This window comes from Orcinus orca, chromosome 4 (genome assembly GCF_937001465.1).
Source record: "Orcinus orca chromosome 4, mOrcOrc1.1, whole genome shotgun sequence".
Lineage (NCBI taxonomy): Eukaryota > Metazoa > Chordata > Mammalia > Artiodactyla > Delphinidae > Orcinus > Orcinus orca.
The window spans coordinates 125,389,737-125,410,135 of NC_064562.1; the positions used below are offsets into that span (position 1 = coordinate 125,389,737).

At 37.2% G+C, this 20,399-nt stretch overlaps 1 protein-coding gene across 1 annotated transcript in view; it reads left to right on the forward strand.

Moving 5' to 3' along the window:
• Positions 1 to 20,399, forward strand: part of ENPEP (glutamyl aminopeptidase) — a 104,709-nt gene that overhangs the window by 52,346 nt on the left and 31,964 nt on the right. The window contains exons 9-10 of the mRNA XM_004269570.3: positions 4,395 to 4,460; positions 4,597 to 4,748. Coding sequence (XP_004269618.1) covers positions 4,395 to 4,460; positions 4,597 to 4,748 — 218 coding nt within the window. The remainder of the gene's footprint in view (positions 1 to 4,394; positions 4,461 to 4,596; positions 4,749 to 20,399) is intronic.

A 20,399-nucleotide genomic window follows, 5' to 3' on the forward strand; every position in this document is an offset into this window, starting at 1 on the left:
ATTTGGGGGGAACACAATTCAGTCCATAGCAACATAATATAAAAATTTAAATCTATCTATAAAGCTCTTCCATTATAGTTTTTAAAAGGACTTTTCCCTTATTATTAGATTATAAAATGGTTAACACACATATTCCTATTATGATAAAGTCAGTGAATAAAGAGGGCCTGCTTCCATTTGGAAAGAGAAATAACAGTCAATTCCTTAAAGCATTTCACACATCCCACTTAAGCTTATTCCTCCAGTGGATGTTTCAATTCCATTGCTGTTCTTTTAGACCATAAGCCAATTCTCTCAGGGTTTTATATTATCTATATTACCACCATTGCTACAATGTCCCTGTAACTGTCCTGTCTGCAGGTTGGCTCTGTTGTAGCCTAGGGATGGAACAGTCTTCCTACTCTTTCTCTTCCATCTCCATCCCCCCTGCTGTGACATCCCAGGTAGTAGGCAGAGCAGCGCTGATAGTATCCAATCCATAAAATAGAAAATGGGTGAGAGCAGTGCCCTGCTAGCTTTCCCAAAGGGTACCAGTACTTCCTTTGGATGTGATTCCCCAGGACAGTGCCTGCCCACCATTCCTACAGCTCTCACTACTGCCAAGTCTTCTTATGTGGCAATCAGCATTCTCCGTAATACCATAAAAGGAAATGGTCCCCTTCTACCCAATACTTAAATTCCTAGGTGACTATTAAAGTAAAAAATAAGACCAGGATTTAGGAAATATTCAGGGAGCACATCAGTACATTTTACTACTTTTGTCCATGAATAAAATATTCTGTGTGGACATTAGGTGGAAAGAGAGAAGCTATGTGTTTGTTCTTAAGTGTACATTAGAACATCTTGTAAACTTTTCATCAGCTTCAGACTCAAATTTCATACTTCTCTAACTGTAAGCACCTTTTGTGAGGAACTGTGTCTTCTATATTTTTGCATATAGTAGGAGGATGCATTACAGATGTTAGAAGATCCAAAAAATGCCTCTTGAATGAATGAATGGTCTATAATAAATAATATAGAATATAAAAATAAAGATAATTCATTTTTAAAAGTAAATTAAAATTTCATTTGCATAGTTTTCATTCTAAATTAAACTGATGAATAACACGTTCTTGGAATCTTCAAAGTGGACTTCAAATTAAATAATTTTTCATATTAACTTTTTTTGAGAAGTACCAAAAGAGTCTTTAAAAGAGAATACCTATTCTAATAATTTAATAATACTCTTGCATTTTATTTATCTCATATCTGTGATATAATTAATTAAAAACCCAGTCCAGTCTAAAACTAATATTTCTCACGTTAAAACCATCTTCCTCCACCCTAACTGCGACTACAAATGGCGCGAGAATGAATAGATACTAATTTTCGTATCATTATAGTGCTATGGAATTAATTTACAAAAAGACACTGAAACACTCATTTTTTGCCTTCAATCTTCAAACACTAGCTAATATCTGAAAATAGTATATGATCAATATAGGCCACACTCAATAAGCTCTCAAACCAATTGGAACATCCCTTCACATAATTCTAGTATCCAAATGTATCTCTCCTTGATTTATCATCATGCTATGACTGCTGCCCCTAAACCCCACAATATGTGACACTGTCCAAGACTTTTCCCTTGCAAATACTAACTTTCTACCAAAAGTGACTCTTCATTAGCTAACCTGGTGTGGTGCTAACTCTGGGGATGGCCAGCTCTCTGTTCTCTTTCATGCTCATCACTTTAACCCCAAACCCAATCTCAGACAGCAAAGTAGGTACAGAGTGAGGGGAATTAAGAGTAAAACCAGGGCTTCCCTGGTGGCGCAGTGGTTGAGAGTCCGCCTGCCGATGCAGGGGACACGGGTTCGTGCCCAGGTCCGGGAAGATCCCACGTGCCGCGGAGCGGCTGGGCCCGTGAGCCATGGCCGCTGAGCCTGCGCGTCCGGAGCCTGTGCTCCGCAACGGGAGAGGCCACAACAGTGAGAGGCCCGGGTACCGCAAAAAAAAAAGAGTAAAACAATCAACTGGAAAATCTTTCAGGCTGTGCTTGTATGTAAAAAAGCATATTAAATTATGGAGCACTGATAACAATGTATGGTCATGAAATAGAAGCTGAGAAATATATCCATCCTTTCTTTTTCTCCTAGTATCAGTAGTATCGCTGATAAGACAGGAATGGTTCAACTGGAAAATGTCCTGTCCCTTCCTGAGATACTAGTCATAGGAACACTGTTCCTTTCCTTTGTGCACACTGATACTAACTGAGGGACTATTACTGGGGGACCTAGGTCATCGTAAACTTTTGACTGGAATGACTGCATCGTGATTATGCAAGGTGAAGAAGGAAATTTCTTAATATAGAATATTCAAAAGCACTAATCTAGACAAAATAAAATTAGTTCCTTTTAATATACTGTTTATATAAGCCTCTAGATAAGGTGAAGCAAGAAACTGCAATTTAAAAAACAGTAACAATAACAACAGTGACGAAAACCACACAAACTGATCCAGGATTCAGAAGTCTCTTCACCGTAATCTCAGGCAAATCTCTTCACCTCTCTAGACACCAGTTTCCTTCATGCCCAAAATGTGAGAGTTGTATAAAATAGTATTTAAGGTTCCTTTCAGTTCCAAGATTGCACGTTTCTAAGTACAAGTCACCATGAATATACAAACTCCTCTAAATTAATTTTAAGAAGATACTATTCACTAGAAATCATCATTACCAGGTAGCTATGATTATAATTATTACTATTCCGAGCATCCAATTATTTTACTAAGAAGAAATGAATGATCTATGCAAAACTCTGGAACGAACACCTAAATTTGATACAGAATCTGTGCCTTTCATTTCTTCTCCCTTCCTTCGCCTGCCCTCCAGTGGCAGTGCTGAGCAGTGAACCAATCAAAAGAACAAATATGAAGGCAGCATTCCAAACTGGCCTCAACCCTCTCCCAGGCATCTTGGAGCAGTCCAGATAATATTGTTTTATCTCTCTATGCCTAAAAAGGGGAATTTAGAAGATAACAGGACTAAGGTATAGCACCTCCTGAAAATTAGAGCAACTTAGAGTGAAAATGATATAAGCAAAGTCAACCACTAGTTATTTTCTTTGAAGGTTCAAAGACCACTTAAGAAGGTTCGATTTCTATCAAAGACTTCCACATTTTAAGCAGGACAATTCTAGAGCATAACAGAGGAGTTATACAGCAGGAATTCTGGAAGGTCTCCTGGAGAACTATAAGTAGTGCCCAATTATGAAATTAGAAGAAGACAAGGAATTTTCTCTAGGGATATCATATTATGCCTGAAAACTCATATATAGAGAGGTTTTGTGACTAGAACTGACAAAAAGGGAGACTTGTAGTTAAAAGATTTGTATTTTTAAAATATTTGAAAAATGAAATCTTACTCTTTGGAGTGAATAATTTTCCCAATTTAGCCATCATCATCATGATTATTATTATTCAGAAGACTATATATTCATTTATTTAGAGCAGGAGTCTGCAAACTACTATTACAGCTTGCAGGCCAAATCCAGCCCACCACCCATTTTTGTAAGGTCTGCAAATGAAAATCACTTCTACAGTTTTAAACGGTTGGAAAAAATCAAAAGAGTATTTCATGACATGTGAAAGTTGTATGCAATTCAAATATCAGTGTGCATAAATAACATTTTATTGGAAAACAGCCATTCTCATTCACTTACATATTATCTATGACTGCTTTTGTGCTATTTGGGCAGAGTTGAGTAGTTGTGACAGAGACTATATGTCTCACAACACTTAAAATCTTTATTATACAGCTTTCTACAGAAAAAGTTTGCTGAGCCTTGGCTTAGAGCCAAGCTCACCAGTTTTATCTTTGCATATCACTTCAATCACTCATATGTGATGGGGTCATCTAGTGTTTGAGATGAGAAAACACTACTGGTGTAAATAAAGGTAGGGGATGCAGCCAGCAGTGGACAGGTTAACACCAATAAGTGAACATCATAGAATTATGGATCTTTTTTTCTAGTGGATCAAAAATGTTTTGGACTGTTGACTGCTTGCTAAATAGTTGACAGTCCTTAAGCATCTTATATTGTTTGTCCTGAAAAAATTAAACTCTTTCCCTCACCTGTTCACAATTCCATTAGACTAAAAAAAAAACAACAAAAAAGAGAATTACCTCATTAATAAAAAATATTCCTTATGCTTTACAAATAAATCGTTATTTGTACAGTGTTTTTATAGGTTACAAAATTTTTCGAAAAGGGCGTATCATTTGATTTTCATTCTAGGTACACTTGCTATATTATTCATTAGAGCGAGACATGTTGAAGGGTTCAGCTCATGTTGTGGAAGTATGGAAAAAGCAAACATTGACTTTTGAAATACTTGTTATCTTTCACATGCAGAGTTACTTGGAAAAATACAAATTTAAGAATGCCAAAACTTCAGATTTTTGGGCAGCACTTGAAGAGGTAAGGAGGAGTATATCCTCAAACATTTCTTTGATTAACAAATGATTTATCAATCGTTTCTTTATCTGATTATTCTATCCTTTTATTTCCCCTTATTTGTTGATTGATTATTCTCTATTTTTTAAAAAAATCTTAGGCAAGTAATCTACCAGTGAAAGAAGTAATGGACACCTGGACCAATCAGATGGGTTATCCTGTACTTAATGTGGAAGATATGAGGAACATCACACAGAAACGCTTTCTGTTGGACTCGAGAGTTAATTCTTCTGAGCCACATTCAATTTTGGGGTAAGAATCTATAACGCATTTCAGAAGAAAAGCAGAAATTTGATGGAAATACTGGCCATTTGCTTAGACCTTGCTCTTCAGTACCTGATGCTTAAGCACAGTGTCTTTAGGGAAACAAAGGCACTCAGAAATAGCTCAGTTGTCTTCAGGTTCCAAATGATGGACTGAGCACATGCATGCAAGTACAATTCTTCCCAGAAATCACTGAATAAAGAAACAGAAGTACTAAAAGAAATAAACTCAGAGAAGCAAAGAAAATAGGAAGGGCTAAATGCATCATAAAATTCGAGATGAAGAAAAGCAGAGGGAGAAATATAGACAGAAAACAAACAGAGGAAGATGCAGCCAGATAAAAAGAGACTTTCAGTAGAGGTGGAAGCCGATTCCCCCTATCCGTAGACAGGCTCTGGGCTCAGTGTCAGCACTCAGAGCGGAAGGCAGGAGTGAGGCTGAAAACAGGGCAATTAATTTGAAGTCTGGATTCAGGACAGTTGTGCCAGCCAGACCCCTACCCCTCCACTTTCCCTTCATTGACTGCCATTCTTTCCTCTGCATAGAGCTCTCAAAAGTCTGGCAATGACCCAAGGCAAAAATCCAGAGGGCTTTTTTTCCTAAAGAAATTGACCAAGACGTAGAGGAGAGCTAAGGATTTCCATCTGGTTGGGACACCCAAAGTAAAGCTTTCCTCCTTGTGGCATTTGTAGTATGAATGGGCTGGAGCTGCCAGCTCCCCTCATACATACACAGAGCCTCTAGTCAGACTTCCTGTTCAGCGGAGAAGTCAGTTTCAAAAATATACCTCCCTTCTCTACTCAGCCATAAAAAGAAACGAAATTGAGTTATCTGTGGTGAGGTGGATGGACCTAGAGTCTGTCATACAGAGTGAAGTAAGTCAGAAAGGGAAAAACACCGTACGCTAACACATATATATGGAATCTAAGAAAAAAAAAAAAAAGATCATGAAGAACCTAGGGGTAAGACGGGAATAAAGACACAGACCTACTATAGAATGGACTTGAGGATATGGGGAGGGGGAAGGGTAAGCTGGGACAAAGTGAGAGAATGGCATGGACATATATACGCTACAAAATGTAAAACAGATAGCTAGTGGGAAGCAGCCGCATAGCACAGGGAGATCAGCTCAGTGGTTTGTGACCACCTAGAGGGGTGGGATAGGGAGGGTGGGAGGGAGGGAGACGCGAGAGGGAAGAGATATGGGGATATATTTATATGTATAACTGATCACTTTGTTATAAAGCAGAAACTAACACACCATTGTAAAGCAATTATACTCCAATAAAGATGTTAAAATATATATATATACCTCCCTTCTCAACAGCAGAGGGGTTACATACAAGACACCAAGAATAACCAATTTAGTCCTTCTTTCTTAAATATGAATGATCAAGGATCGCAAGACACATGAAAGAAATCTAAAAGCATAAAAGGTAAAATCTCACATGAACAAACAAGAAACCTATCTCTGGGCTTCCCTGGTGGCGCAGTGGTTGAGAGTCTGCCTGCCGATGCAGGGGACACGGGTTCGTGCCCCGGTCCGGGAAGATCCCACATGCCGCGGAGCGGCTGGGCCCGTGAGCCAATGGCCGCTGAGCCTGCGCGTCCGGAGCCTGTGCTCCGCAACGGGAGAGGCCACAACAGTGAGAGGCCCGCGTACCGAAAAAAAAAAAAAAAGAAACCTATCTCTATAAGAGACATAATTAAAATAAATTTATGAAATATATTAAGAGATCAAAGAAGCTATTATATCCATTAACTAAGAGCAGAATGTTTTCGAAAAGACAAACTGAGAATATAAAAGAGCTATGAAAGATTAAATTTTGGTTGTGAAAAAAATTAATAGACCAACTAGAAATAAATTTGGGGAATTCCCTAAAAGTACAGGACAAACACACATAGAACTGGCAAATATGAAACAGAAGACAAATATGGAAAATCTAGCACCCAACTAATAGAAGTCTCTCAAAAAAAAGAAAATAGAGAAACTTAAGGAGCGAATTGTACTAAAGAAATAATAAAGTGCACAAAGATTCTGATTAAAAGGCCCCATTGACTACACAGTACAAAAAGGAAAAAAAAACACCAAAAACATACCTAGCTATAGCCTCATGAAATTTCAGAAAACAAGGGTACATGAGTTAGTGTGGCATTAGACTTCTTTACAACTCTGAACTCAAGAAGAAAATGAAGCAGTCATTTAAAACGTGGATGCAAAAAATATTTTCAACCTCTAATTCTCTAGGCAGTTCCCTAAACCAAACGTATAAGCACAGTGAAGACATTTTCTGACGTGCAACCCCAGAAAATGCTTTCCACACAGCACTTCTTAGAAAGTTACTAAGGCTACATACAGTCCAGGGGGATTGGAGCCTGGAGAGAAAAAAATATGAATGAATCAAAAAAAGAGGAAGACATAGGATCCAGGAAACAGTTCATCCAACCTAGGAGAGCCATGAAAGGAAATGCAGACCAACAGCGATCCAGTGGGCTCACAGTGCCGCAAGAGCAGGATGACTGGGGCTGAGTTAGGTGATCCCCAGGGAAAAGAGAGTATAATTGGGAGGATGGCGGAATTGGGGAATTGGTGAAGGCCCATCAGTCTGGCCAACTATAAAGAAGAAAATTAGCAAAAAACAAAATCAAGGCTCTATGTAAAAACTGTGATCCAAAAATATAAAGCAGGTAGAATGATTTTATGCCATTGATAAAGTATAAGGAAGAGGAGTCTATTTTACCCTTATGTTAGGGTGTTAGGGGAAATCTGCATTTAAGGGACTCAAGGGCCATGAAATCAGACCATTGAGAAGGAAATATGACTCCAACACACTTCTCGGCCAGCAATATGTATAGAGCATAATTTCGTTTGTGTTATTCATTGTCTTTTGGCTTTTATAATCAACCAATGGATAACATGTTAATGTTTGTTATAGTGACAGGTTAGATTGTAAATATAAACAATCTTAACACTGTAACAAGACAAAACAGCTGACAGAAGAAAGGAGGTGGAAGAGGAAGAAAAGGTGGAAAAAAAGGATACTGGATACTGGTTCTGTGGTGGACCGAAGCTGGCTTTAATCCCAACTCAGTGACATCATTCCAGTAGCCTGAAATTGGTCATGATGTGAGTTAATGGAAATCAGCAAATACTACATTCCACTTCCCACCCCTGCCCTGAGAGCTGGTTGTTAAGCATTTATCAGCACTGCACAAGATAACCTTATTCTACAGTTAGGAGAGAGTAACAATACTAAAATTTATAAAACAAGAAAAGGCAGTATGGGTATACTATTTAAAGCAACAATTGTAACCTACAGAAAGTCTAATAATAATAATTTTGCTTTATTATAATTTGAATGTTAAAGGGGGAATGAAAAAGAAAGTAGTATAAGTGAACTAAGTCACCCTCTCTCATGGGTGAGTTAATAAATACTATCTAAAAAATATAGAGGTATTTAGAGTTACAGTATTAGACATCAGAAGAACTAAAACCAGAAGCATTTAAAAGGGGCTGCTTCTGAGAGAGGTGCTGGTCTGTGGAAAGGGTGTAGGAGACAGTGGCTTTTCAATAGTGATTTTCCCAGTTTTTGATTAAGGATGTTTTTATTTACAATGCATAAATGAAATTCTCCAAACATTTTAACAGCAATTACACACTCAATCAATCAAATTATTTTCCATATATCATTTATAAGAGACTTCTAAACATCACCACTTAAAATTTTATTAAATTCCATTTATAATTTCAAATATAAACACCGAAAGACACAGTTTTATGAATCTAATTTCTAAAAAGAGTTTTCTATACATTTTTATGAATCTAACAAATTAAAAATCATAAATATAGTATATCAAATTTCTTGGGCATTTTCAAACACATTAAACCTTAACAACCAAAAAGGAAAAAAAAGAATCAAACCTTTAACTTTACAAAATCAGAACTTCCTATTACATGAAAAGATGCTCAACATAACTAAATATCAAAGAAATGCAAATCAAAACTACAATGAGGTATCACCTCACACCAGTCAGAATGACCAGCATCAAAAAGTCTACAAACAATAAATGCCAGAGAGGGTGTGGAGAAAAGGGAAACTTCCTACACTGTTGGTGGGAATATAAATTGGTACAACCACTATGGAGAACGGTATGGAGGTTCCTTAAAAAACAAAAAATAGTACTACCATATGATCCAGCAATCCCACTCCTGGGCATATTCCAGAGAAAACCATAATTCAAAAAGATACACACACCCCAATGTTCATTGCAGCAGTATTTACAATAGCCAAGACATGGAAGCAATCTAAATGTCCATCAACAGAGGAATGGATAAAGAAGATGTGGTACATGTATACAATGGAATATTACTCAGCCATAAAAAAGAATGAAATAATGTCGTTTGCAGCAACATGGATGGACCTAGAGATTATCACACTGAGTGAAGTAAGTCAGAGAAAGACAAATATCATATGATATCACTCATGTGGAATTTAATTTAAAAAATGATATAAATAAACTTGTTTACAAAACAGAAACAAACTCACAGATTTCGAAAACAAACTTATGGTTACCAAAGGGGAAACATGCAGGGGAGGGATAAATTAGGAGTTTGGGATTAACATACACACACTACCATATATAAAATAGATAACCAACAAGGGCCTACTATATAGCACAGGGAACTCTATTCAATATTCTGTAATAACGTATATGGGAAAAGAATCTGAAAAAAGAATGAATATATGTATATGCATAACTGAATCACTTTGCTGTACACCTGAAACTAACACAACATTGTAAATCAACTCTACTCCAATAAAATTAACAACAACAAAAAAACCTCACCCAAATCAGACTTTTATAGGCATTTAAACATGACTACTCAGTTAAGGTATTCTAAGAATGTCAGATAAAATTACAAATCCAATACGTCATTTCCTCTAATTTGCCAAATTTTTAAAACATACCAAATATTGTAAAAGCTGACAAAACACGTGCCACACAGCCAGTGATTTCAAAACTTATTACACTTGTATGACTACAACTTTTACAAAAGTATTAATAATATAGCCATTTCTGTATAACTAACTAGTTATTTCTGTATACATTTCCGGGGTGCCAACCGGTCCCAAATGAAGAGAACAAAATCACGATCTCAGGACGCCCCCCCTAGCCACTGTAGCTGGCCACAGGAACCTGGGTGTACCACTTTGGGGATGTCATCTCCGACCTTCATCGCCCAGCTGAGGCCCCTCCTAGACAGGATCCTGGCTAAATGAGAGCAACACCTTGGTCCCCTGGACAACATTCCAATTTCACCCAGGCCGATTTTAATTGTCTTTTAACTTCTTAATATGTGCTTTGGGTGGAGAGAATTTTGCACTCACCACACTCCAGGTGGCCTCTAATCTCCACTACCCGATTTCCACCGAAAAGACCTTTCACCCTCTTCCTTTTTTAATAGTCTCACTGACCTCATTTTACAGTCACATATATAAATCATCACAAGATCAATTATTCAGAAGCAATTAATATAACATGAGGAAGGAGAAATATAGTGTAGAAGGTGTCTCAGGAATCGTTTAATAACTATAAACTGGTTCTTTTACAGTTATTGTTTTATGTTCTAGCAAATTAAATTGGCCCATTTTAATACTGCTAGAGCCTTTGGATACTAAAATTTTTAAAATATTTCTCTCTTGCAAAACTAGCTTCCATTTGGAAGTTTCAGAGTAATTATTCTCTCCTGCCATGTGCCCACTGATACGCTGAGCCTGAATTAATTGTGGGACAGGAGGTATGGTGGAGTAGAGAGGACTACAGAAGACTTTCTTTCTTGAGGAAGTGATATTTAAACTGAGTAAATTGGTGTTGGGGGATGACTGTCGGGGTTTTCAAAACAAAATGCAACATATATGAAGGCTCTAAAGTTTAAAAGGAGCATTATACATATAATATGCAATGCTTACTGAGCATTTACTAAGTAGCTGGCACTATTCTAAGTACTTCAGTGTATTTTATTATAACAGATAGAGAACTTTAGGCAGAAAATTTTTAAATAACTTACTCAAGGTTGCACAGAGTGTAAGTGATGGATCCTCGGTTTGAATGCAGGCAGCTCTGGCTCCAAGAACTGGACAACAGAGAGGCACTGGGAAGACTGGTGGGAGATAAAGTTGGAGGGGAAGGCAGGGGCAGGCATGCAGACCATGTTAAAGATTTTGAACAAAAGAGTGTGAAAATTCAAGGATGTTAAGGAGAGAACTGGCAGGATCATGTTTACATTTTTCAAAGTTCCCCTCTGGCTGCACTATGGAGAACAGATCAGGTGGGACAAGAGTGGATGCAGGGAGACCAGTTAGGATGATATTGTAGCTAGTGACCCATGTGAGAGGTGATGGAGTTGATGGGGCCTGCCCTAGGAGAACAGCCAGGCTGGGGATATGTGGCATATGTTCCAAGGATTGAGTTGAGCTAAAATTTCCAATTAAAGAATAAACAGTGTGCAGGGAATTGAATCGGATGAATTTACAGAGAACAATCTCCTTTTAAAATACTGTACTCATAGTATACTGTATACATAGTATACATAGTATACTATATATACTGTATACAGTATACTACAGTATACTGTAGCTCATACCCATATTTCTAGAGAACTGAAAAATCTTTATAGACCCACTTTATGATACCGTACTACAGGCAGCAGGTAACAGAACCTGTTTCCTGATTTCCAATTCAGGGCTTTGGGAATTGTTACATGAACAGCACACTCAGGTGATTCCAAAAATTCAAATTGCCAAAAACTTTCTGTCCCTGGCATCGAGAATGAAGAACACTCAGAACTATTAAATTAGCTACTTCTAGAAACTGGTTGGCCAGAAAGACAAGATCCAGCCTCATCCACCAGAATACAGGCACTAGTCCCCTCCACCAGGAAGCCTACACAACCCACTGAACCAACTTTAGCCACTGGGGACAGACATAAAAAACAACAGGAACTACGAACCTGCAGCCTGCATAAAGGAGACCCCAAACACACTAAGATAAGCAAAATGAGAAGACAGAGAAACAAACAGCAGATGAAGGAGCAAGATAAAAACCCACCAGACCTAACAAATGAAGAGGAAATAGGCAGTCTACCTGAAAAAGAATTCAGAATAATGATACCAAAGATGATCCAAAATCTTGGAAATCGAATAGAGAAAATGCACGAAACATTTAACAAGGGCCTAGAAGAACTAAAGATGAAACAACTAACGATGAACAACACAATAAATGAAATGAAAAATACTCTAGAAGGGATCAATAGCAGAATAACTGAGGCAGAAGAACGGATAAGTGACCTGGAAGATAAAATAGTGGAAATAACTACTGCAGAGCAGAATAAAGAAAAAAGAATGAAAAGAACTGAGGACAGTCTCAGAGACCTCTGGGACAACATTAAATGCACCAACATTCAAATTATAGGGGTTCCAGAAGAAGAAGAGAAAAAGAAAGGGACTGAGAGAATATTTGAAGAGATTATAGTTGAAAACGTCCCAAATATGGGAAAGGAAATAGTTAATCAAGTCCAGGAAGCACAGAGAGTCCCATACAGGATAAATCCAAGGAGAAACACGCCAAGACACATATTAATCAAACTGTCAAAAATTAAATGCAAAGAAAACATATTAAAAGCAGCAAGGGAAAAACAACAAATAACACACAAGGGTATCCCCATAAGGTTAACAGCTGATCTTTCAGCAGAAACTCTGCAAGCCAGAAGGGACTGGCAGAACATATTTAAAGTGATGAAGGAGAAAAACCTGCAACAAAGATTATTCTGCCCAGCAAGGATCTCATTCAGATTTGATGGAGAAATTAAAACCTTTACAGACAAGCAAAAGCTGAGAGTTCAGCACCACCAAACCAGCTTTACAACAAATGCTAAAGGATCTTCTCTAGGCAAGAAACAAAAGAGAAGGAAAAGACCTACAATAACAAACCCAAAACAATTAAGAAAATGAGAATAGGAACATACATATTGATAATTACCTTAAATGTAAATGGATTAAATGCTCCCACCAAAAGGCACAGATGGGCTGAATGGATACAACAACAAGACCCATATATATGCTGTATACAAGAGACCCACTTCAGACCTAGAGACACATACAGACTGAAAGTGAGGGGATGGAAAAAGATATTCCATGCAAATGGAAACCAAAAGAAAGCTGGAATAGCAATTCTCATATCAGACAAAATGGACTTTAAAATAAAGACTATTAGAAGAGACAAAGAAGGCCACTACATAATGATCAAGGGATCGATCCAAGAAGAAGATATAACAATTTTAAATATTTATGCACCCAACATAGGAGCACCTCAATACATAAGGCAAATACTAACAGCCATAAAAGGGGAAATCGAAAGTAACACATTCATAGTAGGGGACTTTAACACCCCACTTTCACCAATGGACAGATCATCCAAAATAAAAATAAATAAGGAAAATGTTCATTGCAGCTCTATTTACAATAGCCCGGAGATGGAAACAACCTAAGTGCTCATCATCGGATGAATGGATAAAGAAGATGTGGCACATATATACCATGGAATATTACTCAGCCATAAAAAGAAACGAAATTGAGCTATTTGTAATGAGGTAGATAGACCTAGAGTCTGTCATACAGAGTGAAGTAAGTCAGAAAGAAAAAGACAAATACCGTATGCTAACACATATATATGGAATTTAAGAAAAAAAATGTCATGAAGAACCTAGGGGTAAGACAGGAATAAAGACGCAGACCTACTGGAGAACGGACTTGAGGATATGGGGAGGGGGAAGGGTGAACTGTGATAGGGCGAGAGACAGTCATGGACATATACACACTAACAAACGTAGTAAGGTAGATAGCTAGTGGGAAGCAGCTGCATGGCACAGGGATATTGGCTTGGTGCTTTGTGACAGCCTGGAGGGGTGGGATAGGGAGGGTGGGAGGGAGGGAGACACAAGAGGAAGACATATGGGAACATATGTATATGTATAACTGATTCACTTTGTTATAAAGCAGAAACTAACACAGCATTGTAAAGCAATTATACCCCAATAAAGATGTTAAAATAAATAAATAAGGAAACACAAGCTTTAAATGATACATTAAACAAGACTTAATTGATATTTATAGGACATTCCATCCAAAAACAACAGAATACACATTTTTCTCAAGTGCTCATGGAACATTCTCCAGGATAGATCATATCTTGGGTCACAAATCAAGCCTTGGTAAATTTAAGAAAACGATATCGTATCAAGTATCTATTCCGACCACAATGCTATGAGACTAGATATCAATTACAGGAAAAGATCTGTAAAAAACACAAACACATGGAGGCTAAACAATACACTACTTAATAACGAAGTGATCACTGAAGAAATCAAAAAGGAAATCAAAAATACCTAGAAACAAATGACAATGGAGACACAATGACCAGAAATCTATGGGATGCAGCAAAAGCAGTTCTAAGAGGGAAGTATATAGCAATACAATCCTACCTTAGGAAACAGGAAACATCTCGAATAAACAACCTAACCTTGCACCTAAAGCAAATAGAGAAAGAAGAACAAAAAACCCCCAAAGTTAGCAGAAGGAAAGAAATCATAAAAAGCAGATCAGAAATAAATGAAGAAGAAATGAAGGACGATAGCAAAGATCAATAAAACTAAAAGCTGGTTCTTTGAGAAGATAAACAAAATTGATAAACCATCAGCCAGGCTCATCAAGAAAAAGAGGGAGAAGACTGAAATCAATAGAATTAGAAAAGAAAAAGGAGAAGTAACAACTGACACTGCAGAAATACAAAAGATCATGAGAGATTACTACAAGCAACTCTATGCCAATAAAATGGACAACCTGGAAGAAAAGGACAAATTCTTAGAAATGCACAACCTGCCAAGACTGAATCAGGAAGAAACAGAAAATATGAACAGACCAATCACAAGTACTGAAATTGAAACTGTGATTAAAAATCTTCCAGCAAACAGAAGCCCAGGACCAGATGGCTTCACAGGTGAATTCTATCAAATATTTAGAGAAGAGCTAACACCCATCCTTCTCAAACTCTTCCAAAATATAGCAGAGGGAGGAACACTCCCAAGGCCACCATCACCCTGATATCAAAATCAGACAAGGCTGTCACAAAGAAAGAAAACTACAGGCCAATATCACTGATGAACATAGATGTGAAAGTCCTCAACAAAATACTAGCAAACAGAATCCAACGGCACATTAAAAGGATCATACACCATGATCAAGTGGGGTTTATTCCAGGAATGCCAGGATTCTTCAATATACGCAAATCAATCAACGTGATACACTATATTAACAAATTGAAGGAGAAAAACCATACGATCATCTCAATAGATGCAGAGAAAGCTTTTGACAAAATTCAACACCGATTTATGATAAAAACACTGCAGAAAGTAGGCATAGAGGGAACTTTTCTCAATGTAATAAAGGCCATATAATCACAAACCCATAGCCAACATCATCCTCAATGGTGAAAAACTGAAAGCATTTCCACTAAGATCAGGAACAAGACAAGGTTGCCCACTCTCACCACTCTTATTCAACATAGTTTTGGAAGTTTTAGCCACAGCAATCAGAGAAGAAAAAGAAATAAAAGGAATCCAAATCGGAAAAGAAGAAGTAAAGCTGTAAATGTTTGCAGATGACATGATACTATACATAGAGAATCCTAAAGATGCCACCAGAAAACTACTAGAGCTAATCAATGAATTTGGTAAAGTAGCAGGATACAAAATTAATGCACAGAAATCTCTGGCATTCCTATACACTAATGATGAAAAATCTGAAAGTGAAATCAAGAAAACACTCCCATTTACCATTGCAACAAAAAGAATAAAATATCTAGGAATAAACCTACCTAAGGAGACAAAAGACCTGTATGCAGAAAATTATAAGACACTGATGAAAGAAATTAAAGATGATACAAATAGATGGAGAGATATACCATGTTCTTGGATTAGAAGAATCAACATTATGAAAATGACTCTACTACCCAAAGCAATCTACAGATTCAATGCAATCCATATCAAACTACCACTGGCATTTTTCACAGAACTAGAACAAAAAATTTCACAATTTGTATGGAAACACAAAAGACCTAGAATAGCCAAAGCAACCTTGAGAATGAAAAACAGAGCTGGAGGAATCAGGCTCCCTGACTTCAGACTATACTACAAAGCTACAGTAATCAAGACAGTATGGTATTGGCACAAAAACAGAAAGATAGATCAATGGAACAGGATAGAAAGCCCAGAGATAAACCCACGCACATATGGTCACCTTATCTTTGATAAAGGAAGCAGGAATGTACAGTGGAGAAAGGACAGACTCTTCAATAAGTGGTGCTGGGAAAACTGGACAGATACATGTAAAAGTATGAGATTAGAACACTCCCTAACACCATACACAAAAATAAGCTCAAAATGGATTAAAGACCTAAATGTAAGGCCAGAAACTATCAAACTCTTAGAGGAAACCATAGGCAGAACACTCTGTGACATAAATCACAGCAAGATCCTTTTTGACCCACCTCCTAGAGAAATGGAAATAAAAACAAAATAAACAAATGGGACCTAATGAAACTTCAAAGCTTTTGCACAGCAAAGGAAACCATAAACAAGACCAAAAGACTACCCTCAGAATGGGAGAAAATATTTGCAAATGAAGCAACCGACAAAGGATTAATCTCCAAAATTTACAAGCAGCTCATGCAGCTCAATAACAAAAAAACAAACAACCCAATCCAAAAATGGGCAGAAGACCTAAATAGACATTTCTTCAAAGAAGATATACAGACTGCCAACAAACACATGCAAGAATGCTCAACATCATTAATCATTAGAGAAATGCAAATCAAAACTACAATGAGATATCATCTCACACCAGTCAGAATGCCCATCATCAAAAAATCTAGAAACAATAAATGCTGGAGAGGGTGTGGAGAAAAGGGGACACTCTTGCACTGCTGGTGGGAATGTGAATTGGTACAGCCACTATGGAGAACAGTATGGAGGTTCCTTAAAAAACTACAAATAGAACTACCATATGACCCAGCAATCCCACTACTGCCATATACCCTGAGAAAACCATAATTCAAAAAGAGTCATGTACCAAAATGTTCATTGCAGCTCTATTTACAGTAGCCCAGAGATGGAAGCCACCTAAGTGTCCATCATCGGATGAATCGATAAAGAAGATGTGGCACATATATACAATGGAATATTACTCAGCCATAAAAGGAAACGAAATTGAGTTATTTGTAGTGAGGTGGATGGACCTAGAGTCTGTCATACAGAGTGAAGTAAGTCAGAAAGAGAAAGACAAATACCGTATGCTAACACATATATATGGAATCTAAGAAAAAAAATGTCATGAAGAACCTAGGGGTAAGACAGGAATAAAGACACAGACCTACTAGAGAATGGACTGGAGGATATGGGGAGGGGGAAGGGTAAGCTGTGACAAAGTGAGAGAGTGGCATGTACATATATACACTACCAAACGTAAAATAGGTAGCTAGTGGGAAGCAGCCGCATAGCACAGGGAGATCAGCTCGGTGCTTTGTGACCACCTAGAGGAGTGGGATAGGGAGGGTGGGAGGGAGGGAGACGCAAGAGGGAAGAGATATGGGAACATATGCATATGTATAACTGATTCACTTTGTTATTAAGCAGAAACTAACACACCATTGTAAAGCAATTATACTCCAATAAAGATGTAAAAAATAAAAAATAAAAATAAATAAATAAAAAAGAAACTGGTTGGCACCTGAACTGGAGAAGCCAGTGGTGCTCACCTTGTTGAAACCTGTTACCAGCCTCTCCCCCTGGAAACCTCACTCAGCTCTTCCACAGTAAATGAAATTCAGAGAAACTGGATATCTTGCTGGAATGCAGGTTCTGAAAATTAATAGTTCATGCCAAAACAAAGGAAAATTTGAGGTCTTAGACCCAATGAAATCAGTCAGGGAGTGTCTGTATTTCCTTCTTTATCTTTATTTTGGAGAGGAAAGATTATGATGGAGAAAACTTCTCTGTTTTTCACTCTTTCCTCTTCATAATATATGAATGATTTGAAACTTAGATCTGACTTGTTATCAGGTGATAATTCAATTACATAAATCAACATAATTTCTGTGATCATTCTGTTAACATAAATTGTTTTTTACAGTTACTGTTTTATGTTCTAGCAAATCAGACTGGCCATATTTAACACTGCTATTTAAGAGTGTTTGCACATATAAAATTTAAAAAATATATTTCTTTCTTGCGAAACAAACTTCCATTGGGAAAGCTTCACAGTAGTTGTTCCCTTCTCTTTCATATCCACTGATCTGTTAAGCCAGAGACATAGCCAACACTGTTTTTAAACCTGTGGGATTACATTTTTAAAGACTACTCCTGGGTTATAGATTCCTCTCCACACAGACAAAAAACTTTATTACCAAGGGAACTAAACACATCAACAGGTCTAAAATCATTTTTAAAGTTATAATAAATCTTTAAATTGTATTCATCAAGATTTAGAACATGGAACCATATTAACATTTACACTTTTCTCTAATTTTTTTTTAGTTTTAACCTTCAGAGACTTTAAAAAATTTTTAGATTCATAGATGCATGATTTTTAGTGACCATTTATCATAAAGTCAATCTATGTGTTCCCTGTTTTTTAAAAAAAAGTTACAAGTTATATATGCATAGGAAAATAAACCTAGAAAAGACAGGCTATCCTCTTGAGAACATTTCTTAAAAATCTGTAGTGGCTCTTGAACAAATAAGAGAGAAAAAGACATTATATAGAAAGTTATCATTCCTTATTTTTCCATTTGATTAAAAAGTTAGATCATAATAATATAATCTAATTATAGATTAGATTATATGCGGCATAATGCCCCCAGAAAGGAATTCGTTTTTTCTCCAACCCTAGTGTTCACCTGCTCTCTGTTCAGGTATATTACTATCTGGTAGACAATGTTAAGTTGTATTATAAACTAAATGGTCTCTTCCCTTTTCTCACTGCTTAAATATTCCAATATTAGGGAATTCTTACTGACCAGAAACTTTTTATAATTTAAATGGACCACACATTTGTAAGTTACTGTTTTACACTATGGCTTCAACCATCTCTTAGAAATGGGCCAGTTTCACATCTCCATCAGGGAGAGTTCTCTATGGGACAAGTTTACATGTCTTTGGCAGTCCAGTCAATGTAAACCGGTGGAAGAATGGTAGTAGGTATGTCATGTTGGGGCAAAGTCAGTTTCCTTAGTGAAAATTAGATTGGCCATATTTATACTGTCAGAAACTGTTATATTGTTAGATATTTTAAAAGTGAATTATACCTTTAAAAAATTAAATCTGATACTCTTGAATTTTAGAAAACATATAGGAAACTCTATCATTTCATTTATGTAATTTCTATTTCTTGACATTTTGTACTCTCCAATCTATAATTGTACTCACATTAGATCCTGTAAGTGGCTCCAAAACTATAAAATTATATAGCCTCAACCCTGCATCCTTTTTTGTCTTATGATGCTCTTACAGACCTCAGAGTAATATTTTTTACGTGACCTTAACAGTATATCTTATGCCTACTCTTAGGCACAGCCTAGTCCCAGAGACCGTGCCTTAGAGGGGACAGTGGAAATGTGAAATCCTAACTGTGCATACAGTGTATCAAGATACTCTGTACTCTGTTGTCTCAGTCGGGTTGGCATTGGGGAAAGGTGAGGAGGAATGAAATGTTAGTCTACACGGCAACACCACATCAGCAGAGCAGTGAAAGAGTGCAATCTGTAGGTAGAATGTGACTTTAAAAAAAATGCTTCTTTGTCTATCTGTCGAGAAGCTCTGGCAATATTACTAGTCTATCTAAACTACAGACAGACTTTACTAGACTACAAGTACTAGTCTAGTAAAGGGATCGTTCTTAGGTTGGCTTCACTAAAATCAGACCCTGAGGTGATCATTCAAGTGAAAGTGACTCATTAGGAAGTCTAGGAAAGGCTGGTAGGGGGATTGGCAAGAGGGATATCAAGCAGAAAAGGTGCAACAATAAACAGGTTCTGTCCAGGGTGACTACCGTGCAGGGAAGTTCTAGAGACAGTGCTTCAGTGTGGTCCTGCAGATGGGGCAAAGAACATTTCCATGCCCATCCATCATTGGCTAAGGGCTGCATCCAAGGATGTAAACTCCCAGGAACTTCTAGCTTTCCTTGCTCAGGCAGCCAGAGGGCAGTCCTCTAACAGAGAGACCCAGGTGCTGGCTGTGGGCAGGGAAAGCATAATGGAATCCAGGGTGTACAAAAATGACAAAGAAATTCAAGGGGATAAGGGTGGAGCACTGACAATGTCTCCTATAGGATCCAAGAAACAATTTATGTACTGGTTCTATGAAACTTACAGCCAAAAACATTCCACTGCAATAAACTCCTTCAAGAGCGCTAGTTAAAGTTCAATCTATAAAACATTTCACTAGTTAGACAACAAAGGATGATTTCTTTCATGTAGATGGCAAATATATATTCTCCCTGAATTACATAAATTTTATTGTATCTTGAA